Genomic DNA, 27,520 nt, shown 5'->3' on the forward strand with positions numbered 1-27,520 from the left:
CAATTGTTAAAATTCCACTGGTATACATCATCTTTAAAAGAATTTGTAAGGTTCTAGTTTGGTTTGCATAATAGGGTAACGCAAAGTCTAAGAATGAAACGTCAGATATTTTATATGCACTTCAAGTCTGAACATGTCTATGTAGAACTATAATGTTTTCCTCTTCAAATATTGACTAGACTTCACCAGTGAATCTATTAATCTGTTCTTGGACTTTTCTTTTTGGGTATGGTTTGTTTTCAAGTATGAGTTAAAGTTATCTATTAAAGTTAAGTATACCCATGTTATTTTTTTCTATTTTGATTGAGTTTATTTGTTTGGGACTGCCAAGAAATTTTACAATTTACTTTAGCTGTTTAATTCATTGTTTTATTTGTATAGTTTATTGACATTTCTCATAATTGTTTATATACCCTTATTATGCTTTCAATATCTCTAATGCATATTAGTGAAATAATTGATCACATTGTTCACAATGGTTATTAAGTTTCTGTCTTTTATACTGGTGTGTGTAAAATGTACTGCAGATCAAATGGATTTTTTTCGATTGAATTCAAAATCCTATGAAAATTAATATATTATGATCAAATGGCTTATCAAAGGAAATAAGAAGCCTTTATCATTAGAAAGATGCCGTTGTAATTTACCAATCATCAGAAAATTTGCTTAGAGATGTTCAATTATAATTCACCTCATACTTGTTTCATTAATTGTTGTAATGACTTTTTTCTGTTTCTCTTTGTCAGTTTTTCCTCTGATCTTATTTTTTTTGCTTCTGTTTCATTTTAGTTTAACTTATTGTACTTTTTCTAATAATTCGGAGGTCATTAATGTGGAAAACTTCTCCTTGTCTGATACAGGTATTCAGTGTGACAAAGTGCTTCCCAAATATCACTAACTATGGAGGTTTACTCCTTGCTATGATGCTGAAAAGTGGGGCATCAATATATGAACTACCAGGAGGGTCACCCCATGTGGACAGGTTTTAGCAGTTCTTCCCGACTAAGGTGGACTAGGGAGAATGGCCTGGACATCCATTTCTGAAAAGTTAGCTGCAAACCATATGATCACAACAAAACATTGTCTGAATAATTTGCTTTGGACACAAGTTCAAGAGGGATCGGTCATTCAGTACCGGAAGACATCACGGTGATAAGAGGTCCAGTGAGGTGAGGGAGAGTTTTGGGAGAAGACGGGTACGAAGCTACAAGCAAAGCCTTGACTTTCTGCTGATGATGAAAATGATGAAGGACTGGCACCATTTCGTTCTGTCAGAGTTGACACTATGGCAGCGATCAATCTATCTATGACACAACACTCCAAATTCCTCCTAAGAAAGGAGTGGAAACAGAGTTTTCAAAGGGTCTGGAGGCCTAAAACATGCTAGAGCTATACCTACCATGGTGCCTTTTCAAAGTTTGTTTTCAATCTGCCTTGTTCAGAAATATTTAATAAAATTTTTGTCAGGATAGCTTATGAAACAGCATCTTTTCTCATTCAAATAACTTGCATAATAGTAATTACTTCAGAGCTTCTCTTACAAATGATATATTATTTTATTATATTGTCATATTATTTGACTCTGGATAATAAGTGTTTATTGAACATATGCTGATAATTTCATTGTCCTTTTGTCCTTTAGAAACATGTTCAAAATCAGATCTAAACATTGAGAACGGATTTCTCTCTGAATCTGATTTTACATATGCTGCCAATAAACGAACACAATATACATGTAAACCAGGTTATGTGACAGCAGATGGTAAAGCATCAGGATTCATTACGTGCTTGAAAAGTGGATGGTCAATTCAACCGACATGCATTAGTAAGGAATTTACTAAGTTGTTTTAATGATAGATTTCAAGTAGTTTCTCCACCTTAATGCTCTGATATTAGGGATTGTTAGCAAGAGCACGTGGCTGACATAGTTCTTTTTGTAATGATAAAGAAAAGAGATATAATGCAGACATTATAAATACTGTAGAAATTATTAGCAATATAGTATACATGATATGAGAACTATATATTCTATGGAAGTCCTAAGCATAATGTAAAAATCATATACAATGTTGAAATTATACATAAAATATGGAAAGCACGTATATAAAATGTAAGCAACCCTATAGAATATACACAGCACACATATAAAATAGAAAAATCACATATAATGTAGAAATCATATATATAGTAGATTTATAGATAAATATGTAAAATGTTTCTACTCTAGAAATCATATATGTAATAGAGTATAGATGTATATTTATCATTAGATGTATGGGTCATTTTTGCCTTTTTTTTACAAAATTACTGGTAGGATAAAGAATATTTCCATCTTTGGAATTCAAGTTTTTCCTAATTCAAAACAATCCTCATGTTTTGAAGATTGTTAGTGAGTTAATATGTTTCTTTTTATTTGGACCTGTAAACACGGGTTGTTTGTTTTTTCCATTGAAATTGTTTCTGTTATACCTATGTTTAGGTGATAAGTCTTCTATAATGGAGTCCTTTTTCCTAGACATAGAAATTATGCTTTTAAATGTAAAGAGAGCATCGATAGCCTCTATAATGTAAACAGTTAATGCTGTGGGAGATGCCAACCTGTGAAAGCCTCTGTAGCCTTTTTGAAAAGTCTTCATTCATGCTTAGGTAATGAGGAGCAGGAGCAGTCTTACAGTATTACATGTTATTGTGTCAAAATTGCCTCTACCGCAATGGCTAGATACTTATACAGGTTCTCTGCGAAGGAGTTGAAGCTCTGGGAGGAGATTTGGCTCAGTGCAAAACCGCTAACCCTAAGGGCTGCGACCCAAACCCACCTCTCTAGGGGAGAAGCTGAGTCTGTCTGCTCCTTAGAGATTTACAGAGCCTTAGAACCCTGCAGAGTGGGAAGGACTTAGTGACCACGGGTCAGAACACTGTGCTCATTGAAGTGACATATATCCTCTCGCCCCTGCAAAGTGACTCGGCAGTGTTTCAGAGCTCTACCTATATGAGTTGGCCTTATTTTATAATTGAAAAAATGAGAGCCAGCTTTTACTCTATATTCAGGCAAAAAATGATAGAAGTTGATCTCATAGCAACTTGTTTTAACTTACATTGTGATAAATATCTATTATACAACTCCTTTATGAGATAAAAATGTCATATGACATCTTGACATTTTCTCTAGTGTATACATCGCAAATGGTCATAAGATTGGTATTTTTAATTTTTAAAATGTCACTGTGGTTTGCTGAAAAATAAGTAAACTCTATTGACTTTTGATTTTACCTGCATGGGACATACCCAGAAGAGTAAATAGAATTGATAAAAAGTATTTAACATAATGTTGTTATCAGAGGATTTAAGTAGAGGATGTTGTATACGTAAACTTACACTTCTAATGTAATCATGATTTAGGAAAGCAATTCTTAAATCCTCTTGGGTAACCTTAAAAGATACATCGTTAGGTAGGACCTATTGTTTCTGAGATAAAATTTATTGAGTTGGTTTGCCCATTAAATAACATGAAATGAAATCCCCAATTTTACCATGCAATAGAATCTTGTGATGTGCCGGTATTTGAGAATGCCAGAGCCAAACGTAATGGCACATGGTTCAAGCTTCATGACCAGCTGGACTATGAATGCAGCGATGGCTATGAAACCGCAGGTGGAAGCACCACCAGCTCCATAGTATGTGGTGAGGATGGCTGGTCTCACACACCCATCTGCTATGGTGAGTTTTGTACATGTTTGCTTTTCCTTTCTATCTTCATTACATTCAGATAATATAATCTAACTGCATGTGTTTCTATTGAGGGGGAATTTTAATTAACTAGAAACGTTGTTCAGGAATGGTCATTTAAACCAAGTTGCTACCTTCTTTTATGTAAACTGAGAGGATATAGTGTTTGAAGACCAAAAACAATACTCTTTTTAAAAGAGTGCATAATATATGTTTTCTGTGGGCAACAGACATTAGAGATTTGTCATGAAAAATGTATTTTTAATTAAAACCTACATCCACATTTTTAATTATTTGAAGCTGACACTCATAATCAAATTCTGGTTAAGCAAAATCCCTTCAACTATGTATTTGAGCACCTGCTTTTTGCTTTCTTCTTTAAAATTAATAGTCATACAGGAGAAAGAAACAACGTCGGCAATGCTCTAACATAAAAATACTACTTGGCAATCTCAGCATGAGAAGAATCTGCTCCAGGTGTGGATGATTTTACTAGCTAAGACTGGAGAGGAGTCAAAGGCAAGATGATCTACAACATTCCAGGACATAGAGGGTTGGACCATTTCATAACTGATGAAAAGACAGAGAAGGGGTTTAAGAAAGACAGTGATGCAAATGGACTTGCATTTGGAAGGGTTTGTTTTCTTTGTGTGTGTGTGGTAGTCCTGACAGGCAGCAAGGAGCCCCGTATACTGAGAGACGGTGGGACTCAAGTAAGACAAGGAATGAAGAGACGCGGAGCTGAGAGTGGGATTTGGACGTATTGGGCTGTGGAAAGGAGACACAGAGTGACTGTGTGTTGGATCAAGCGTCTCACACATTCTGTTTTGGTTTTCAGAGACACGTTGGTAAATGGCAGCCATTTATGCCCGCTTGTCAGTCTGCTTGCACATGCAGAAAGGCTGCAGGTCTTACTATTGGCCACCATAAAACTGCTATAAGATGCGTAAATTACCATGGGTGCTGCTCTCATCTGTCAATGAGTTGGGCACATGAGATACTGACACAGTGTTGGCAAAGTGAAAATCATCATTATCATTTTTATCAAGCAAACAGCAAGCAATACGAACTGATTCTGAAGGGGAATTGTTGGCTTTCCTCCAATTACCAACGTCTATTCATGCATTGCTGGGCAGGCCTATGTGGTCTAGGTCAGGTACTGTGCACATGCTCCTGTTACCTCTGGCTTCTCTTCTGCTGCTGCTGGCAGCCTGCACGTTTTCCAAGTCTTCTGCTGTGCCCTGGGCCTCCCTTGTCCTCAGGGAACCCTCTGGCCAGGTTCTCCTGTGGGTCTGTCCTTGTCACTCTTGCTGTCTCTCCACTGGCTCCCTCCATGCTGCCGAGGGCCCACTTGGAGGCTTAGGGTGTTCTAGCCAGGGGCACATACAGGTCCCTGTCCTGCATGTAAAGAATTCTACTTCTTTCAACTCCATGCCTGGATGGCACCCTCCTTTTTCAGAAATAATCGTAACTGATACCACTCAGTTCTCTGTTCCTAGGCTGGCAAGGTCATGGCTGTGCTCACAGTTCTGCTGCTCAAAATGGTGCCGTTCTTTCTCTGCTTCTTGGTTTTTCTGTGTTGGCTACTCTTTATAAACCTTGGACATTTTCTTTCGGGTTACAACTTGTTTCATGGTGTAGGGGGTGTTGTCTGCTCAGGGAGTCCATGTCCAAAGAGCTGGTCCACTCCAGACTTTTTATGTGGTACTGAGTTCTATTGAACTGATCTTTATATAATAAACTCATTCATTTCAAGTTGTGGTCTTTCCAATGGGACCATCATCTGACCCTGCCCACGTTGTAGAGCATAAGTCGCTTAATGGAACAAGAATATGTTGACCATTGGCAACATTGTGTCCCAACCCATCAGCTTGTGTTAGGTAGAAGATCAGAATGAGAAAAGTTATTTTTTAAAAGGCCAATGCAATGTACTGCAGCCATTTACTAAATGGGCATTGGCAGGACAGACACATTTGGTTGGATTGCCAAAACTTTTAGCTTAGACGAATTATATTGAACTACCTATGGCCATTCCAAAGTTGGTTAGGAAACTGGAAAGTTGGTTATTTAAGAAGAAATCATAAATTAGTGTTACTAGGTTACCGGTCATACAGACACAAGTTTAGTTCAAATGGGTTATGTTTGGACACATCTCTGTGATCAGAGAGGATGGTTGTAAGCAAGCTCTCTCAGTCATACACTTCGCTGAGGGTCATTAGGATCACTCCTTAACAAGTATAATCAAATCAATGGTTTTGGAGAGGATCTGTTGGCATTCAAGGCAGAGATGTCTGAGCTGAAGGTAAAGACATCTGTTCTGGGGAGGTGGCAGTGTGCACTGAGCAATGTGTGCCAGGATATAGGATGATCATGAGGATTTACGGAGAGATGTTTAAGGCCATTGGAGACTGCATTGGTGGGGATTCGGCTCCTTCACGACAATGCACCTGTTCACTCTTCAAGGACAAGAAGGGCTGTCTTATGTGGAAGGAGCAGGAAAGGCTGCCCACATCCACCTTCTAGTCCGGATTTTGCCCTGTGCGTATTCCTTCTGCTCTCCAAACTCAAAATATGTGTTTACAACATTGTTAAAAATGTATATTTAGCATTTAAAAATTGACATTTACAGCTATCGGAGTGAATGTATTCTTAATTTGGGAACAAAACATTTATCTTTTATACAGTTTAGACCCTTTGAAACTATACTTAAAATCACTTTCCAGAAGACATTATCAAAATTGTAGTGTAAATTGTATTAATATATGAGTATATTTTTCTTAATTTGTAGATAAATATATATATATATATATATTATTTTAATCATATTTATCTTAAAATATACCTTAAACCTTTCCTTCTTGCATGCATATGAGTTGCAGTTAGATCAAAAGGAACTCCAATGGTGCAGTGATTTAGGATCTGGGTAAGAACTGGAGATAGCTCTTCACACACTACCAGTTGTGGCCCACTATTAAGAGGCAGGGGCGGCTTAATGAAATCCAAGGGGAAAATCTGTGTTGTATGGAGGTGCTATAAGTCAGAATTTATTTGGCAGAAATGGGTTAATTATGTTAAACAAAAAACTCAATTTATTAAATGTACAGTTGAAAAAAGTAACATTCTTTTCTTAATTTGAGAAAGTAATTCCATTTTTAGACTGAAATAAATAACTTTAAATATTATTAACACTAGTAATAAGAGGTGGTATAATCAAGAAAGTTGACTTTACATCTATATTTTCAGGACATGCATATTGCTCTTCAATACCATAATATCTCACAGAGTTCAACTTGAGTTTATAAGGTTTTCAAAATTAATACATGACATATTTGAAGTTTATTTGGCAATGGTAAGTTGTATGTTCTCATTAATGTATCTTATTTTATTTTTTTAGAAAGAGAATGCAGTGTTCCTAATATACCACGATACTTAGACGCTTCACCTAAGAAAGACAAATATAAAGTTGGAGATGTCCTGAAGTTCACCTGTAGACAGAAATTCAAAATAATTGGACCAGATTCTATTCAGTGTTATCACTTTGGATGGTCCCCTCAACCACCAACATGTAAAGGTGACTCTCTTATCATTGATACAATAATGATTAAAAATTTGGATATTATCACCTCTTTTCTATTTTTCATATTTTGTGTCCTTTTAGATAATCCCTAATCTAACACAGCAACGAGAGATACTAAACAAGGGAAGGCTAAGAGTTGCGTGGGAAACAGCTCAGACTGATCCCTGTGCAGTTGTTCCTTGAAATGTGTGCTGGCGTGCTCAGAGATACGTTTACGGAAGCTGAGAGGGGGGGTTATTTGGCTCTTTTTCTTTACCTGTGCTGCTCTACTGCCAGTGATGCTGAAAGAATTATACTGACGGTCGTTAATTACATTTTTGTTTTTCTTGCATAAATAACACTCGGCTAGTTTAAAGTTCACCCAATCATACGCATAGCTTAATCGAAGATAAAAAACATGTTATCTGCAAATGGATGCAAATGATAGCGTTTTTTAAACAAAATTTTTATAAGAGTTTTCATGGAGTATGCATATAACTTTAATTTATTTAACTATATTTGCTAATACGTATACATCTTTAACTATCCAGCTTATTGCTCATAATAACTTCATTTAAAGCCTTAACTATACCAACATTTCGTATAAAAAAGCGACGACAACAACAACAACAAAACCTCCTACTTCTGGCAATTTGAGCATTCAGCTCAATGGCAATGCTGAGCACCAGCAGATGCTGCTGAAGCATAGCAGCCCTGCAAGGCAGAGGGGAACTCTTCTTTAGGCTTTCTAAGGCTGTGATCTGTATGGAGGCAGATTGCCTGTCATTCTGTGTCAGAGCAGCGGAGGGTTAGAATTGCTGACATTTCCTTAAGTTCTCTGCACTAAGCCACTGAGCCACCCGCACTTTCGCTTCCTTAGAAGAAACAATTAGCAAACAGCATTTGGGGTGCAGACTCTTCCTTTTTCATTGCCTGAGAATGTTGAAGTAAGATAAGTGGAAAAGAACATATTTCTCCCCTTTGCCTAAGTTTTTATCGTAACATGAGCTATTTCAGCATTGTTTCAACAATATCTGTACTGTAGGAGAAGTAAAATCTTGTGGCCCTCCGCCTCCCCTCCGCAACGGAGAAGTTAAGGAGAGAGAGAAAGAAGAATATGAGCATGGTGAAGTGGTGGAATATGGTTGCACACCTCGATTCTCGATGAAGGGGTCTAAGAAAATTCAATGTGTTGACGGAGATTGGACAACTCTGCCTGTTTGCGTTGGTAATGTACATACAACATGAACTTGTAAATGTGAATATCCAAGTTTATATTAATATTCATGTAAGACAAATACTGCTTTAAATTAAAGTTATTTTGCCACGTTTTATAGAGGAGCAGCGCACATGTGAAAACATACCGACACTTGAGCATGGCTATGACTTGCCCTCTGGCCCTCCCTATCACCACGGATATTCAGTGAAATTCAACTGCTCAGAATCCTTTACAATGGTTGGAGACGGATCAATCACATGTGTCAGTGGAAAGTGGACTCAGCTTCCTCAGTGCATTGGTAAGAATATATTTTTCAAATTGTTGGTTAATGCTATTTAAAAGATTTACTGAAAAATTATAGAGAGAGATGTGACTGGAAAATGCCAGGCCTAACATTTAACAGATAAAACTATTTTTTCTTTATTGTACAATCTACAGGGCATATCTACAGCATTAAAAATACAAATTTGGAACAAATTATTATGATTATCATAGCAATGCAGTATATTTCTCTAAGCGTGCAGCTAGGTTTACTTATAAACTGGCATATGACATGAGTCCAAAGAACAATGAAAATGGGAGTATTTTCTGTAACTACCAGTATTGTTACCATCAACCTCATTCCCTCCGTCCCTGGAAAATGAGCACATCGAGATGAGAAAATACCCATTTTGCTCCTCTTGCCGCTCTCAAACCTTCAGCCGGCGTGCATTTCTCGGTCTGTTTCAAATGCGGCAGAAAGCAGGGAGAGCTCTGCAGAGGGGGCGGCCCCAGGCCCCCTCACTCAGCTTATAACTTGGGAGATTGCCTTAGTGAGGACCTTTGCCAGGAAGCAATGTGCCTCTTGGGCTTCAATGTGCCAGTGATTCATGAGGACCTGCCAAGACCACTGGGAGGATGAGGGCCCTGATTCCCATTTCCTTCAATGGAGTTTCGTGTAAACTTTACTTGATTCTTCTATTTAGAGTTATCTGGATACACTAGATCCGTGGTTCTCAACCTGGTGTCGGCAAACCCTTTGGGGGGCGGGGGAGGGGGGGACTCAAATGACCACTTCACAGGGTTGGTGATTCATAACAATAGCAAAATTGCAGTTATGAAGCAGCAATGAAAATGATTTTATGGTTTCGGTCGCCACAACATGAGGAACTGTATTAAAGGGTCATGGTATTAGGGAAATTGAGGATCACTGCACTAGGTTATGGGTTATGTTGTCCTCAGATTTCTAGAAGTTAATGACGGTTAATTCCCGTCCAATGCAGAGCTGAGGATCAGGCCCCAGGCGAGCAGAAACTCAAACCTGCTCTGCTCACTGCTGCATTGCTAACAGTGCAAGGGCTGGCTGATGGACAAGGGCATTCGGTGCGTTTGTGAACTGAAATTGTAATTCCGTTGCTGATTAATTCTTACATTTTCTCTAAGTGCTTTCTTACTACTGCCAGGGTGGGTTCTTCCTGATCTAACTCCTCATGTGTCCTCTTTGCTTTGTCCACAGATGATTTTGCCTCCATTCACATGGAGAGTCACCCAAGATAGTATCTATCAGGCATGAGAATGGTCAGCTTTTCATTCCAACCTACACTAAAGCTTAGCTTCAATGACGACTCCCTCTGAGCGCAGAGCTACCGTCCTGTCCTGCATGTTTCTCAACACAGGTTCACTTAGTGTAATGGCCTTCAGCTGTCATAGCATCCAGAAAAACACAACACCAAGCGTGGATTGCTTTGAGTGGAAACGGCACTGAAGTGATCGTCTTTGCAGAACCAGGTTACTGCCTCTCTCTGCGTGGAGGGCTAGCAACTGCGGGTTTGAGGAAAACCCTTTCATTAGCAACCCAGCGCTTAGCTGCTGTGCCACCAAGGCTCCTTTGTAGTCCTCCTCTACCAGTTGTCCCTGCTCAGTGTTGACTTTGATCCCTCTGTCCAGTCTGGAATCTTCACTCCTCCAGATTTGTTTATTTTTCATCTAATAAACCTAACAATTCACACATCGAATTATAACAGTCCCTCTGAAGTGTAGATTTCTCTAAAGTCTCTCCTCCTCAGGAGTGCTTTGCTTTGTCTCCAGTCTTAAATCTTCTGACCATGTGGGAAGTCATTTCTTCTGAAAACTGGGACTAACTCTCTCAGAAGTCCCTTGTGTGTTTTACATCAGGCTCCTTCCATGGCTGATTCATGGTTACATTTTTACTAAACACTTTCAGACTAAAGCCACTGCTCATTCTTCCTGACCCACCGTCGTCTTTGTCCTTTCTGCTGGGTCCACAGTTGTTGCACTACAAAAAAACCACCACCTGGCTGTGCCAGATTTCTTCACTTTGTTTGCTTACTGCTTAGCCTCAATCAACTCTGCTTTTTTGACCATTAATGACAAATGTTATCAAATACTAACATTGTCTTTTTATCAAATGCAGAAAGACTGCCATAATCATAGAATTATTAAAATATAAAGTTATATCTACACCTTATAGGTTTATATATAACCCATTTGGGCCAGCAAAGATTCATTATCATGGCATTGAACTATAATTGGATTACAGAATTGTCTGCATATAAGAGATCCCCAAGAATCCTAAGATTTTTATTATACCACTTAGTGATTTCTAGTACCCGATTTCTTAGTCCATGTACCTGTCTCTGTCTTCCTAGTTGTCTTGAATAGAGTTGTTAAAATATTTGAATTCTGTACATCTTATCAATTTTATTCTACTACTTTTCTGAAAAGAGTTTATTTTAAACTAGCTACTTCTTTCATTCTGGGTATCATTTACTTTTAATGATTTAAACTTATCGATGAAAAATAAGATAATGCATCTTGAAATCTGTGAAACAAAAGTATTTGTATATCTGTTCACATTTCCATGTGAGACTGCATCAGCTTGCAGGCTAGTTGCTAAATCACTGTGCAGGCTACATGTGACCTCCTTTGGCCACACAGTGGATAAAGAGAATCCAACTCCCTGCCAGAAGGCCAGTTGCCATAAGGCAGAGACCTGGTCAGGCCAGGAAGCCTCCCTGCCACTACTCTGTCTCCCTGTCCCATGGTCTCAGTGGCACTTTGATTCCTCTACTGTGGTCCCTCTGTTCTTAGCATGACCTCTGTGGCCTCTACCCCCTCAGGCAGTGATTGCAAAGGTACTGCTCTATAACTTCTTCCTTGAGGCCCTGGAAATGCTATCCTTCTGCTTCTAAGATTCCTCAGTCTTACACTCACTAATTCCCTCTGTTAGTGTTTCATATTCTGTATTTGCATGGTCCCACCTGCTCACTTGGTGGCCACTACAAAAAACAAGCTCACTGCAATCAAGTTGATGGCAATTCATCTCCACCCCATAGGAGCGTGTAGAACTACCCAGTGAATTTCTCAGACTCTAACTCTTAATGGGAATAGAAAGCTCCACCTTCTCCCCCTGACAGGCTGGTTGTTTCTAACTGCTGACCATACGGATCACAGCCCAGCACTCAACCACTGAGGCACTCAGATACCTGGAACTACAAAGACATGGATAAAAGAGCCATAACAATAACGTTTATGTCAGCACACTATTAAATATACACACTGTCAAAAAAACACGAGCCTTTGAGATCCCTCCAATTCTCTACGTGCAACATATCTTTATGATATATATTTGCTCAGATATTTCTAAAGATGTATGGAGAACTATGTTTATCCATAATTTCTCACTTCATGGGGTATGATGAGGAATAACTAGCTTGATTGAATGGAAAGCATAGACCATTATTTCATTATCCCTTCACTTTTCCGTAGCTGTCGTAATAGTACATAATAGTTGCTTAATTTTTCTTAATCAATTTTTCAATGGAAATATTTTGTTTCTACAGCAACAAGACAACTGAAGAAATGTAGATATCCAAATCAAGTTAAATTTGAATCCGTCTTATCAGATCAGATTGGCTTCAATCATAACAGTACCTTAAGTTACAGATGTAAAGGAAAATCAGATAAAAAATCAATATGCATAAATGGAGTGTGGGATCCCAAGATAACTTGTGTAGGTAAGATCTTGGGTATAATGTTTTAAAAATGAATTTTTTTCCTCCTAACTTGTATAAGTGCTATCTTTTTAACATTAAAGTAAATGTTGATTCATATATTGTAACAAATGTGTTTTAATTTGCAGGGTAATTGAGAAACTAATCAGACCCTGTTCTAAGTAATAACCACGTGGTGTTCATTAGTTGACTATGAAACAAATGAAACAGCACTGGAAGCCTTACCTTCCTATCTGGCCACTAAGTTCGCTCATTACCCTTGTATTCCTGAGGCTCCCGTGTTTCATCAACTGCATGGAAGAGTTAGTCCATCTTACACCCTTGCTTATCTGCGATTCTCTTCTCCAAATTCAGGAACCCTCGTCCCTCTGTCTGCAACACTCTTACCTGGATTTCTAAATCTCACATACGAGCTGGACCCCCTTCAAAAAGGGAAAAGAGCTCTGTTGGTTAGGGTTATTAAGTTTCATGGAGAGTACTTTGAAGGTAATAAGTTTGCTTTGTAAAAAAATGAAATACATAGCATTGAAAAAAAATTCCATGGGGCGAGTACCCCCTCATATACAGAGTGATTTCACACCAATCCCGAAATAGCACTGCTCTCTAGCGTCAACATGCTCATACTCACTTTTATAAGGAAACAAATAATATTTATATGCAGTCAAGTGCACATGCTACTCTGTATTCTACCCCACAATTTTCAGAGTTTTTCCATTTGAATTTATGTCTATTATCTTATACTGCTTTTTAATGAAATTGTCAAGTAGAGATTGATGCTCTCTTGTATGATTAGCCAATTGTGGGGAGATTTTTGAAAAGAAAGTAAATTGAATGCAATATTGGTGGTTTATTCTTGACTCATTTCAGCTCACTTATGTCCTCATGTTTCCTTATGCTCAAATGATACTGGTAAAAGTAGCTTCACAGTAAATTGTGAAGTTGTTTTTGTTCATTTTTTAATAAGTGGGAGTTAATACACATATCATGGCATAGTTCAAACACGTCAAGCAAAATTGCACAATTTCTACCACAATAAGTTTCCAAATATACTTTTTCTTCCTGGAAACCTCAACATCATCTCCCCTTTACCCCTCATCACCACCTTTGTGCCCCCAACCCCTGCCCCCCAAAACCCCGCATTTGCTACTTGATGTCCTTATAGGTTTTCTAATCCTGGGTGTGATGTACCAAAAAACAGGAAAACACTTAACACGACTTCAAGAGTATGACCTCCAATGACATAACACCTCTGAGATATCACTTGATATGAACAAGCAAAACAAAATGAGGCAAAACAAGAACATAGAGAAAATGTCGAAAACCAGATCACGTCCAGCATGCATCCCATGGGGGATCAGCTGAGAAGTGGATCTGTTGTAATCGTTCCAGTCAGGTTTATGCCGTTGGTCTTCTGTACTCATTTCTCCAGTGCACTCTGTTTAGTGAGCACTTTCCTCCCATTCCTCAATTGTGGGTCGAGGGAGTTCATCAGCGGCTTATTTCCTACTCAGTTCCCTCAAGTGTACCTTGGGCTCCCACTGTCATCCATAGCTTTTGCAAACCAGATTATCGCAATTGAGGCTCTGATACTAATTCCTCCTTCAACTTCAGATGATGTGATTTACAATCCTTCCATGGCTAATGATGGTGAACTTCTTCCACGTGGGCTGAGTTGACATCTAACGTAGATGACTGCTTGTTTGGAGACAAGCCATTAAGACCCCAGATGCTGTTGTATCTGATAGCCAACCATCATCTTATCCTTTGCCACATTTTCTATAGCATCTACATCGTCTGTGTTCCCTTCCTGAGGATGAGTATTGAGCAGCGCCAGATCTTGGGTTTTTAACCTAACAGCAAAGTGTGCTTAAGTTGGATCTAGGATTTAGTGCAAGCGCGAAACCAGCTTCTGGATCTATGTTTTTGTTTTGTGTTTTTTTTTTTATCTACCTATGGTTCCCTTTCAAAATGTCCTTGCTAATTTATGGTAAATAATCTTATCAGTCATCTCCTTGAGGCAGAGTGATATTCCATTAATATGGTTTCAATTGGCCCCTGATACCAATTTATTAATCCCCATGAGAGAAGGATATTGTGCCAATGTAGGCTTACACTATATCCCAATAACTTGATTATATACTTGTACAGAATCAATCCTATCTATGCTGGCCCATATTTACACAAAATGGGTTTTAATTGTCTTGGAAATTCTTAAATAACATTCACTAAGAAGGTCAGTCATGGGTTTGGTGGAAAAAATATATATAAATATTTGGTCAAATATATATTAATATACCATATGGAGCATTGATGTATCAGGACCATGTTTGTCTCCGTACCAGCAGGTCAACACTCTTGGTACAGCTGTCTTCTGCTTCTGCAGCCACCATGAATTTTCAGTCTCAGTTCCTCAAAGTACAAATGTGTCTGAGCTAGAGGCCAGTTCACCCAGTGTGTGTCAGTCTGGGTTGACTAGAAAACAAATCTAGAAACACTCCTATGTGTATAAGAAATAACATTATATCAAAGAGAAATTGTGTTTTAAACATCCCATCCCAGGCCAGATCAAGTCCATAAATCTGAAATTAACCCATATGTCCAATATCAGTCTATAAATTCCACTTCAGACTCTGCAACACTTGCAATGATACCTTATGCAGGAAGATCGCAGGCCAGTGGGTGGAAAGCCTTGTGAATCCAGTGACTGTGGAAACATCTCAATGCTGGCATGGGTCTCCACATGGCTTCTCCCACTCTAGGGCTCTGGCTCCATCAGAATAGCTCCATGTGGCTTGTCAACAGGAATGTGAGCACAGAGAATGTGTGGCCCGCCCCCAGGGAGGAAGATGGGAGTTCCCAGAATCCTCAGGAGAAGGCCATGCCCACACAGAGGCATGATTGGCTATGAACGGATTGACAGGCAAGCCTCAACCTCTATAACTATTTAAAAATTGACATGAAATTATGTAACGTCCTTGCAGTGAATGTTCCCCATTGGATCTTACTTAGCAGCCTCAGGAGCATGCCATATGCCTTGAAGGCTCGGGAGTCAGGACCCAAGCGTTCCATGGCAACCAACTGGTTTCTCAGGATGTGCCCAGAAGCTCAGGTCAATTTGGCCTATTTGGTGTATTTCTTTTTTTTTTAAACGTTTTATTAGGGGCTCATACAACTCTCATCACAATCCATACATTTACATACATCAATTGTATAAATCACATCTGTACATTCTTTGCCCTAATCATTTTCTTTTCTTCTTTTTTTTTCCTTTTCTTTTTTTACATTTTATTAGGGACTCATACAACTCTTATCACAATCCATACATATACATACATCAATTGTATAAAGCACATCCATACATTCCCTGCCCCAATCATTCTCAAAGCATTTGCTCTCCACTTAAGCCCTTTGCATCAGGTCCTCTTTTTTTATCCCCTCCCTCCCCGCTCCCCCCTCCCTCATGTTCCCTTGGTAATTTATACATAGTTATTTTGTCATATCTTGCCCTATCCGGAGTCTCCCTTCCCCCCCTTCTCTGCCGTCCCTCTCCCAGGGAGGAGGTCACATGTGGATCCTTGTAATCAGTTCCCCCTTTCCAATCCACTCTCCCAGCATCGCCCCTCACACCCTTGGTCCTGAAGGTATCATCCACCCTGGATTCCCTGTGCCTCTAGCCCTCATATGTACCAGTGTACAACCTCTGCCCTATCCAGCCCTGCAAGGTAGAATTCGGATCATGGTAGTTGGGGGGAGGAAGCATCCAGGATCTGGGGGAAAGCTGTGTTTTTCATCGGTACTACCTCGCACCCTGACTGACCCATCTCCTCTCCTAAACCCCTCTATGAGGAGATCTCCAATGGCCGACACTTGGGCCTTGTATTTGGTGTATTTCATCAGGGACAATCCGACCCTAGTGTCCCCAAAAGTAGTTGTAGTTACCACCACCACCCTCCATATATCTGGAGGATGGCCTTCCTCTTTTCCTACCAACAGACATGCATTTGTAACCCCCCACCCCCTGCATGTGTTAGCTCCCTTTCCCATCTCGAGTAGTTTTCCCCATCAGTATCCCTCATCCCTCTGATAAGGTTGTCTATCTGTATGCGGGACCTCATCATGGATTTACATGGCTGCCACTCAGTAGACAACTTCCCTCCTCCTCCTTGACCATTTGATCCCGTGTACTGTGAGGTGCCCTCCACTGAAGTGACCTTCAAAATACTTAACTAGAGAGGATGGTGTGTGGTAGTTACAAATAGTGTGTCAACTTGAGGGTATTAAGAGTATAGCGGTGAAGTCTAGCCTGTCCATCAGGTCACAGCCTGATGATACCTTTTGTGGGCGTGGCCTTCTCATGAGGATTCTGAGAACTTCCTCCCTTTCTCCCTGAAGGTGGGCCAAACTCTCTCTATGCCTTCATCTTCCTGACAAGCTCGGAAGACATGCTGAGTCCCGGAGGACCCTCTCTCTGCTTCACCTTCCTGTTGACACACTCAGAGAACCGGAAGAGCCTGATAGAGACCCACTGCAGTGCTAAGATCCATCCATGGGTATTGGATCCACAAGTCTTTCCACCCACTAGCCTACAATCTGCCTGCATTTTGTATCATTGCATGTGCTGCATGAGTTTGAAGAGGAATTTATTGACTAGTATTGGCCTTATGGGCTTATATAAGACTTATGGAAATGATCTGGATTAGGCTAGGATGTTTTCATAATATACAATTACTCTCTGATATAAAACTTTCTTATAATATATAAATGTCTCTGGATTTGTTTCTCTAAACAACCCATTCTAATACATGGCATATGGTTCATTGGCATGGTTCAGGGTCTCTAACAGCCTTTCTGGTCCCCCAGCAGGCAGACTGGATGCCGTATAAGCCTGAGCTTGTGCCCATTCTGCTGCTTGGTTATACAGCAGTGGACTCGTACATTATTTGTCCTTTTGTGATTGACAGACTTCAGTCAGCTCTCTCTCTTCCAGTGTTCTCCACAGCTTCAGGGCTTTCATGCTTCCATTGATGTATTGTAGGCATGCATAGTCTTTCATTGCTTACATGTCCCAGAGTTTTTACTCCAATATTCTACTGATGGGAATTTAGGATATTTTCGAGTTCTTGCTTTTGTGAAGTATGCTGCAATGAACATAGGGTAGCAAACGTCTGTTCGTGATCTGTTTCTTATTTCTTATTACTGGGTATATGCACAGAAATGGTCTTGCTGGGTCATATGGTGCTTCAATTGACATCTGTTTTAGGTATCACCATATCTCCTTCACAGCAGCTGTACGTATTTACAACCCCAACAGCTGTGGATAAGAATTCCAATCTCACCCCACCTTTTCCAGCATTTGTTGTTTTCAGATTCTTAAAATTAAGCTATAGTTATGGTTGTTAAATGGTATCTCATGGTGTTTTAGCTTGCATTTCCCCATGGCTAGTACACAAGAGCATTTCCTCATGTGTGTATTACCCATTTGAGTGCTGTCCTCTGTGAATAAGCTGTTCAAGTCTTTGTCAAAAATCAGTTGGTTGTATGCAGATGCTTTTATTTCTGGGATATCTGCCCTCATCTATTGTTCTGTGTATATACCATCATACCAGTGCCATGATGCTTTGACAACTGTGGCTTTATAGTAGGTTTTGAGGTCAGGTCATAAAAGAACCCTACTTTGTTCATCTTTTTGAAGAGTTCTACACCTGTCCTGCGCTTCTCTCCTCTCCATATGAAGGTGGTAATTATTTTGTCCATTTCTTTAAAGAATGATTTTGACGTTTGGATCTGTATTGCATTGCATTTGGAGATTGCTTCAGGTTATATTGACATTCTCACAATATTGAGATTTTTGAAACATAAACACTGCGTGTTCTTCCATTTGCACAGGTCCCTTTGGTTTCCTGTAATAATGTTCTGTAGTTTCCTTGTAAAGGTCTCTCTTTGATTAGGTTTATTCCTAGATATTTCAGTTTTTTATGGTTATTGATGTTTTTAAATATTCTCATCACTGGTATACAGGAATCTAATTTAGTTCTGCTTTTTAACCTAGGTTGCTGCTACTCTATTAACTCTATTGTTTCCAGCAATCCTATTATGGATACCTTAGGATTCTCAATATATAAAATCATGTTGTCTGCAGATAGCATTCTTTACCCCATTGTACTCCCTTGATCTCTTGCCATTGTCTTATGGTACTGGCTAGGACTCCCAGCACAATGCTGAAGAAAAGTTGGCACCAGGGACAGTCTTGTCAGATTCCCTTAGTCAGTGAAATTGTTTTCAGCTTTTCACCTTTGAGTTTAATATAGGCTATTGGTTTTGCATAAGCGGCTTTACTTAATTTAGGATTTCCCCTTCTAATCCTATCTTCTTGAGAGTTTTTAATAGGAATGGGGTCTTGGATATTGCCAAATGCTTCTAATGTATTAATCGATATGATCATGTTTCTTATCATTTTTATTGTTAATTGTGGATTACAGTAATTGTTTTTATGAATTTTGAATCATCCTTGCATCCCTGATATGAATCCCACTTGTTCATGTTGTATTGTTTTTCTCATATGTTGATGCATTCTATTGAACAAGAGTATGCTGAGAAGGTTTGCATCTATGTTCATGAGGATATTGGTCTGGTATTCTGTACCCTTGCGGGGTCTTTGCCTGGTTTGGGTATCAGAGTTAAGCTGGCTTTATAGAATGAGTTTTTGGGTTTGTTATCACTGTCTATATTCTGGAAGAGTTTGTGAGCGATCGGTGTCAGCTGGTTGCTGAATCTTTGCTAGAATTTTCCTGTGAAGTCATCTGATCTGGACTAGGGCTTTTTAGTTGGGAGTTTCTTGTTGACCTTATGTGTTTCTTCTTTTGCTATGTGTCTATTCAAGTTCTTAATGTCTGTGTGCGATAATTTAGGGGTAGAGTGTTTCTAGGTATTTGTCCATGACTTCTAATTGATTGAATTTATTCACATACTGTCTTGCATATCAATGTGTTATTTATATTTATATATTTATATTTCTTTTTTAAAAATCTTTTTATTGGGGCTCATAAGGCTCTTGTCACAATCTGTACATACATCAATTGAGCAAAGCACCCTTATACATTCGTTGCACGCGTCACTCTCATACTTCACCTTCCACTTGGGTTCCTAGAATCAGCTCGGTTTCCCTTTTTTTCCCCCCATTCCCCTCCCTCCCCGATCCCACCCCTGGTCCCTTGATAGTTTATAAATAATTATTATATCTTATCTTACACTCCCCGGCGTCTTCTCTCACCCGCCTCCCCATTGCCCATCTCCCAGAGAGGAGGTTACACATAGATCTCTGAGATCGGTTCTCCCTTTCTACACGCCCTTCCCTCCGGGTGTCGCCACTCCCACCGCTGGCGTTGAGGGGTTCGTCTGTCCTAGATTCCCTGTGCCTCCAGATCCCCACTGCACCGCTGTACACCCTCTGGTATAACCAGGTCCGCAAGGCAAGGTAGAATTGGAGTCATGATGATTGGGAGGGGAGGAAGCGTTCAGGAACTAGAGGAAGGTTTTGAGTTTCATTGTTGCTACACTGAACCCTGAGTGGCCCATCTCCTCCTCACTACCCCTCTGGAAGGGGTGTCCAGCTGTCTACAGGTGGGCATTGGGTCCCCATCATGCACTCCCCCTCTTTCACGGTGATGTGATTCTCACCACCACCCCACCTTTGTTGTTGGAGACCTGGTCTCCTCTGTCCTTCATGGTCACCTATGTTGGTGTGCTGCTTCCGTGTGGGCTCGGTTGCTTCTGGGCTAGATGGCCGCTTGTTTGCTTTCAAGCCTTTAAGTCCCCAGATGCTATATCTTTCAGTAGCCGGGCACCATCAGCCTTCTTCACCACACTTGCTTATGCACATTTTCGTCTTCAGCGATTATGTGAGGAAGGTGATCACACAATGATTGTTTTTGTTCCTTGGTGTCTGCTACATGGTCCATTCAACACCTTGTATTCGCTTAGGCCGTGTGTTTCTTCTCTGTGGGCTTTGTTGCTTCTGAGCTAGATGGCCGCTTATTTGCCTTCAAGCCTTTAAGACCCCATTTCTTTAGGTCTGTAGTAACATCCCCTGTTTCATCCCTAATTTTTGATATTGATTACTACTCTTTCCTTCCCCTTGTTAAGTTTGCTAGTGGTTTGTCAATTTAGTTGATCCTTCCAAACAACCAGCTTCTTGTTTTGTTTTTTCCCCTTGATTTTCTATTTTCCAAATCTGCTCTTGCTTTTATGATGTGCTTTCTTTTGCTGTTTGAAGGATTATGCTCTCGCTCTATTCTAATTGCCAGAGGTGCTGTGTGAAGGAGCTGACCATGATTTTCTCCTCTTTTTACATGTGTGCAATTATTGCAATTATGTGACCTCTGGTAACTGCTTTTGCTGTGTCCCATGGGTTTTGGTATGCTGTGTTACCATTCTCATTACTTTCCAGCATCTTCCTAATTTCCTCTCTCTTTTTGGACTAGTATCCAGTCCTTTATGAGAAGTGACTTGTTGAGGCTCCAAGATACTGTCTTTATTTATCTATTCCTTCCGTGTTGATTTCCAGTTTAATAATTGTGTAAGTCCAGGTTGACTAGAGATACAAATCCAGACACATACACTTATATATAAAACTTTAAATAATGAAATAATTATGAATCAATAAAACAGCCCAGCCCAGTTCAGGTCAAGTCCGTAAGTTTGATATCAGCCCATAAATTCAATATTAACCCATGAATTCCTCTTCAGACTCATGCAGCAAATACAATAATACTGAATTCAGGAAGATCACAGGCAAGTAGGGGGAAAGTCTTGTGAAGCCTCTCACCACTGGAACGGCTCTCCATGTGGCTCCTCCAGCTCCAAATCTCTGGCTGCCATCAGCATACCTTCATATGTTTTTTCAAGAGGAATGTGTCCCACCTCCAGGGCGAAAGAAAAAGGTCCCAGAATCCTCCTGCTGGGTGTTACCTTGTGACCCCTGAGCTCAAGTTGACAGGCGAGTATGTAACTGCTGCAATGGCGAAGTGGTCAGAGCAGATGGATTGAATGATCTGTATGCGTTCAGTTTTCTCAGACTTGCTTTGTCTCAGCGTGTGGTCTATTCTAGAATGTGAGCCAAGTGCATTGGAGAAAAAGTGTTTTGTTTGTTGTTGTTTTTTTGCTGATGAGTAGAGAGCACCATAGATATCTATGAGGTCAAGTTGATCAATTGTCTTATTAAGCTCTGTTTCTTTACTGAACTTCTTACTTGTTGATCTATCTTTCTTTGAGAGTGGTGTATTCAAATCACCTAGTATAATTATTCATCTAGTGATTTCTCCTTTCATCTCTTTGAATAATTGGTTGATGAATTCCAGGGTTTTTGGGGGTGTTCATATATGTTTATTATGTTTGTGGGTTCTTGGTCTATTTATCCATTGAGCATTATGTAATGTACATCTGTCTTGTGGAAGGAAAGCTTATGAATAATCTATGCTATACAAATGACACAACCTTACTTGCTGAAAGCTAAAAGGACTTGAAGAAATTATTGATGAATTGCAATGAATTGTAAATTTAAAAAATTTAATAGCTAGGCCAATAGAACACATTTTGATAAACACAGACCAGATTAAAATTGTCAAAAATTTTATCTTACTTTAATCCATAAAAATGCTTATGAAACAGCAACCCAAATCAAACATGGACTACATTGGACACATCTAATATACAATGCCTTTTTAAACTACTAAGGAGTAAATATGTCAAATTGGGTGCTAAGGTGCACCTGATCCAACCAATGGTATTTTTAATTCCTCTGTGTGCATGTGAAAGAATGACATCGAATAAGGAAAGGATGATACTAACAGACAGAACTCATGTATTTGTAATAATACACTATTGATTCAAAATATAGAAAATGCCATGTACTGTCAGAGAATAAACAAATCTGTCGTGGAGCCATAATGCTCCTTAAACCAGATGGAAATTGTTATCTCACTGACTTTGGACACGGTGCCGGGAGAATGACATCATGCTTGTTGGAATGGAGGGTAACGGAAAGGAGGAAGCCCCTTGAGGGGACCGATTGACACAGTGGCTGTAATAATGGCAGCAAACGTAACAATTTTAAGTTGTTCCACGACTGGGCAGCATTCCATTTTGTCCTATAAAGGCTCACTAGGAGAAGGAGCTCACTAGACAGTATCTAACAACAACAGCATAGGTTTTTATGGCTGGATATTAAATTAATACAAGGGCCTTGGTTTCAAGAGCAGTTCAGCTATTCTGATGTTTATATTTCTATAGCAATTCTGGAGTGTATTTCTAGAATGTATCTGCTCAGATGATAAAAGGAATGTCATCAAATACATAGATAGGTTAGATAGTTATATCTCTACTATATTGACTGCCGAATCCATGCACCTGATCATATATATTATATATGTGTGTATAATTATTAATGGCTACTTCAACATTCTTAAGAATACCTTTAGTGCAGAAGTTGGGCAGTTGTACAATAATTTCTCATAATTTACATTTCTAAATATCATTTAATATTTGATGCAACTGGGAAAAGATACTCTTAACTGTATGTTAATTTTGTTCTTTGAAGCTGTAATTAATTTCTTTATTTGTTTTAGGTATTACTTTAGGGATCTCTCTGAATTTTCTGTAAAGAACTTTATCATTGAAAATTAAAAGTAAATTTCTGTTTGTACCATTTAAAGGTCTTTGTTCCTTTTCTGAAATTGTCTTGGGTGTAAGTGTCTCTTAGTGGTTTCACAACAAAAAATTATGCCCTGGCTTTCTGAATGTTGATGGGGATCATCTCCCTCTCGTGCACAATTTTGATTTTTGTCTTTATACTAATAAGACCCTGACCTTACCACCGTTGTGAGATTTGATTTTCATTGTTTTCTGTTGTGTTTCATGGTTGTGCAGCACAGAAGGAGTTGTTATAACAACCAATGATGCAATGTGCTCTAGGAAATGCAGGGGTGGGGAATGAGCAATAGGGAGGGACAGGGCATTTGGGGAGTAAATAAAGAAGGCAGGAGACAGGAGGCAGCACTAGGACAGATGGTGATTTTAAAGCCACAACTCATTTTAAAGGTGACTTAACCATGGTGGGGTGTGCTCTAAGATAGATTTGGTGATGATTCAACAATTCCCCTTGATACTAATGAACGGCTGATGTACTCGATTGTATGTGGCAGAGAAACCTGTGGAGGCAAAAAAAGTTAATTTCTGTCGGCACCATTTATATGCCTTTGTATAGTTTCTTATCTTCTAATAGTGTTTAAAAAATCAATGTTTGAGAGGACGTGATGAAAGCAAATATTCTGAATCTGTTCCTGACCATGGGATCCCAAACTCAAGCCCACCACCACACTTATGAGGTTAGCTTTTCAAAGCCAAAACATTCCAAATATACCGCCTTTGGGTAGATGGCAAGGCAAAGTAGCCCCATAGGACACATTCAAATGTCTCCATACAGTATCTGAGGCCATATGTTTTTATGGAAACAGATTGCTTCATCTTATTCGGTGGAATTCTGACTTCCATTCTCTGGGTGAGCAAACAAGCAAGTTAACCATGGCACCACCAGGGCTCCTTTCATCAATCTTGAGAAAAATGATCATATTCATAGAACATGCCTGTGGTTTCACATTATGCTACAAACTTAGAGTTATTAAGGCAATATGATTTAGGAAGAAAAATAGCTTACCCTGTTATGTAAATATGTAATGAACTTGTAGGACTAGACAAAACTGCCCCGTGACTTTCCAAGACACTAACTCTGCCATGGAGTAAAAGCCGCATCTGGCTCCCACGCAGTGGGAGCTGGTTTTGAACTGCAGGCTTTGCAGTTAGCAGCCCACTGCATAACTACTACACCAGAAGATAAGCACAATAAAGAGTACAGGATAAACCAGAACAAGTATATTCAATTGCTTTTCATTTCAAAGTATTTTCTACACGTATTTTTAAGACAACTGCTTTTTAATATTGAAAGAGACCAATCCCTACTGGCCACTCTGATCAGAGAGCAATATTAGATGATGGCTTAGAAACAAATGATGGAACTATTAAGCTTCGAGAAGAGAATGCAGACAAACACATGCCTTCACTGCACATTAACGTCACTTGATTACATTAAAAAAAACAACAAGAATCCCATAATTGACTAAATGTCAAATTCACTGCTTAAAGAAACAGATGCAACACTTGGGGCATTGGGTCGATAAGCTCAACTGTGTGGAAAGCAGCTACATCAGCAGTGGACTGGAAGAGACCCATGTTTGTGGCCACTCCTAAGAAAGGTAACCCCACAGAATGCAGACAGTGTTTAAAAATATCACAGGAAGATAAAATGTTGATGATGAGCATTCAACGTTGTTGAAGTGATAGGTTGATAGGGAGCTGTTAGAGCTACAAGCCAGATTCAGAATAGAATCTGGATAAGGGGTATCTTTTCTGATATCCGATGGATCTTGTATGGAAACAGAAAAAACCAGAAAGATGTTACTTGAGTCCCATTGCCCATGGGAAGGTAGTCATTGTTTGTGAAGTAAACAGACTATGGACAGCATCCAAGGAAAAGTAATTCCAAAACACTTTATTATACTCAAGCAAAATCTGTACAAATGACTACCTGATAGTCTGTCACAGAAAGGATAAAAGGAAGAACCTAAAGGCAAAACGATACAAATATAAACCAAAAGTGATCATCTCAAAGTGTTAATAGACCACAAAATACTACACATACTAGCAAAGAGCATAAAATTATTGTGTGCTTATTTATGATACATTCATATTTCATATTCTAAGTGTTAAAATTATCATTCTATTCAAATTATGACTTTTTAATAAAATAATCCAATTTCAATATTTTTAGAAGAAAAACCACAGGTATGCCCACCTCCTCCTCTCATTCCCAATGCTCAAACTATGACAACGACAGTGAATTATCAGAATGGAGAGACAGTATCTATTGCTTGTCAAGAAAATTACTTAATCCTGGAGGGAGATGAAATCGTGTGCAAAGATGGAAATTGGCAGTCTATTCCACGCTGTGTTGGTTAGTAGTTCTTAACTTGTTTTCATAGATTCTTTCAAAGTGGGATAAACAGTCTACTGTGCTTTGCATAATTGAAGAACATGAAGACTTCTCTTTACATCTAGTGCATTTTACGTAACAAAGCAGAGAACACTGATGGGCCCAAATTAATCATCATTATTTCACTTAGATAGGAGGTAAATACAATAAAAATATAGGAATATTTCTTATTATCACATAATGCTTTTGTTACCATTTCATTTTGCTGATAAACAGGCCAAGAAAGGAGGATATTTAATTAGATGAGAGTAGTGTAGACATTGTGATAATTTAGATCCTTGCAAGGTTCAGATATTTCCTAGTTTTAAAAATAATAATATAAATTATATTTATCTTAAAATTTCAAGTAAGATTTGATTCTTCATTTTAGACTTCATATTTGTACTCTATTGTTTTGATCTCTGTTATTCATATAGAAAAAAAACCATGCAATCCACCTTCTCCTGTTGAACATGGAACCATGAACTCACCTAGACCTTCAGGAGAAAGGACAGAAATCTCTGAATCCAGGTACTCACATGGCACGACGTTAAGTTATAGCTGTGAAGAAGGTTTCAAGCTCTCTGAAGAAAAGGGAATCACATGCCACATGGGAAAATGGAGCTCTCCACCGCAGTGTGCAGGTGAGGGAACAGGACGAGTCAAATTCTGCTTTGGGAGTAATTTATTATAAATAATCAGTCCTCATCAAAGGCATAAGGAATTTAATTTAGACATATTTATACAATTCTTCATATATCTTACCAGTAAAGTACCTATTGCATATGCAAGATAAACATTTATTCTCAATAGAGAGTAACATTAAAATCTAGCATTTAATTTTTCTTGGAACTATGACATTGTCTAATTCAGCCTCTTTATCTAAAGAAGTTTTAATGTTTGATTGGTCAAACATGATTTCACTTAAAAAAACTTAATATTTTCCCTCCAATGTTCCTTCTGATTTATTGTAACCTAATGGTTTGTTTTGAAGGATCATTCATGCTTTCTTTTTTCCTTTAATCATTCATGTCTGGCAGAGAAGCATTAACTATATTGTTCATAAGTGCGCCAACATTCCAGCTCAAGTTTTTAGGCTTTTTCTGAAAGGCCACAAGTCATGGCATTAGAAATTATTTCTGTATGTATTTCATGATGTAAAAGTTAACTCCTGTGTTTTAATTTCTTTTCAAATACACTAAATGACTAGATAGAACACACAATATATAAAATTAAATTTCAGAAGTGAAAAATGAATGCATCCTTTCTTGCTTTTTCAGGACTGCCTTGTGACCCACCACCGGGGAGACCTCACAGTTCTCTGTCTCCTGAGTTAGACAGCTACCAACATGGGGAAGAAGTTACCTACATCTGTTCTGATGGTTTTGGGATTAATGGACCTGAATCTATAAAATGCTTTGGAGGAAAATGGCCTACACCACCAGATTGCAGAAGTATAAATTCAATTTTATTCCATGAATGAAAATATATTTTATTCAAAGCAGAGATGGTACAACTGAACAACTCTGCAGTACATGTAGAATTAACAATTTACCTGTGGGAAATTGTTCTATATTCTGGTGGAGAACTTTAGCCTTAGGAATAAGAAAAATATGGCATCATAAGACATTTTATGACCTTTTAAAATCATTCTCTCCGTGCATTCTGGAAACCAAGTCTTTATTTTTAGACTACTTAACTCTGCTTCTGATGCCCAAGGGACCCTTCCTCGTCTATCTAATCATTCCCCACTCTGCTGTCAGCTTTTCGATTATCTACTTATAAACATAAAATTTCCTATACTATTTCAATTTCCCATAAGTTACATTTTAACAGAAGCAGAACAAAAATAGACATAGACATGAATACATGATACAAGTGACTACAACAGGGAAAGAATAAATTTGAATGTAAAAAGATATATG

At 38.9% G+C, this 27,520-nt stretch overlaps 1 protein-coding gene across 1 annotated transcript in view; it reads left to right on the forward strand.

The window, feature by feature from the left end:
* Positions 1-27,520, forward strand: part of LOC142439457 (complement factor H-like) — a 70,498-nt gene that overhangs the window by 12,318 nt on the left and 30,660 nt on the right. Inside the window, exons 4-12 of the mRNA XM_075541835.1 lie at positions 1,643-1,825; positions 3,541-3,717; positions 7,121-7,297; positions 8,328-8,510; positions 8,620-8,799; positions 12,344-12,517; positions 25,395-25,577; positions 26,033-26,239; positions 26,876-27,049. Coding sequence (XP_075397950.1) covers positions 1,643-1,825; positions 3,541-3,717; positions 7,121-7,297; positions 8,328-8,510; positions 8,620-8,799; positions 12,344-12,517; positions 25,395-25,577; positions 26,033-26,239; positions 26,876-27,049 — 1,638 coding nt within the window. The remainder of the gene's footprint in view (positions 1-1,642; positions 1,826-3,540; positions 3,718-7,120; positions 7,298-8,327; positions 8,511-8,619; positions 8,800-12,343; positions 12,518-25,394; positions 25,578-26,032; positions 26,240-26,875; positions 27,050-27,520) is intronic.

Source organism: Tenrec ecaudatus, chromosome 1 (assembly GCF_050624435.1).
Source record: "Tenrec ecaudatus isolate mTenEca1 chromosome 1, mTenEca1.hap1, whole genome shotgun sequence".
Taxonomy (NCBI): domain Eukaryota; kingdom Metazoa; phylum Chordata; class Mammalia; order Afrosoricida; family Tenrecidae; genus Tenrec; species Tenrec ecaudatus.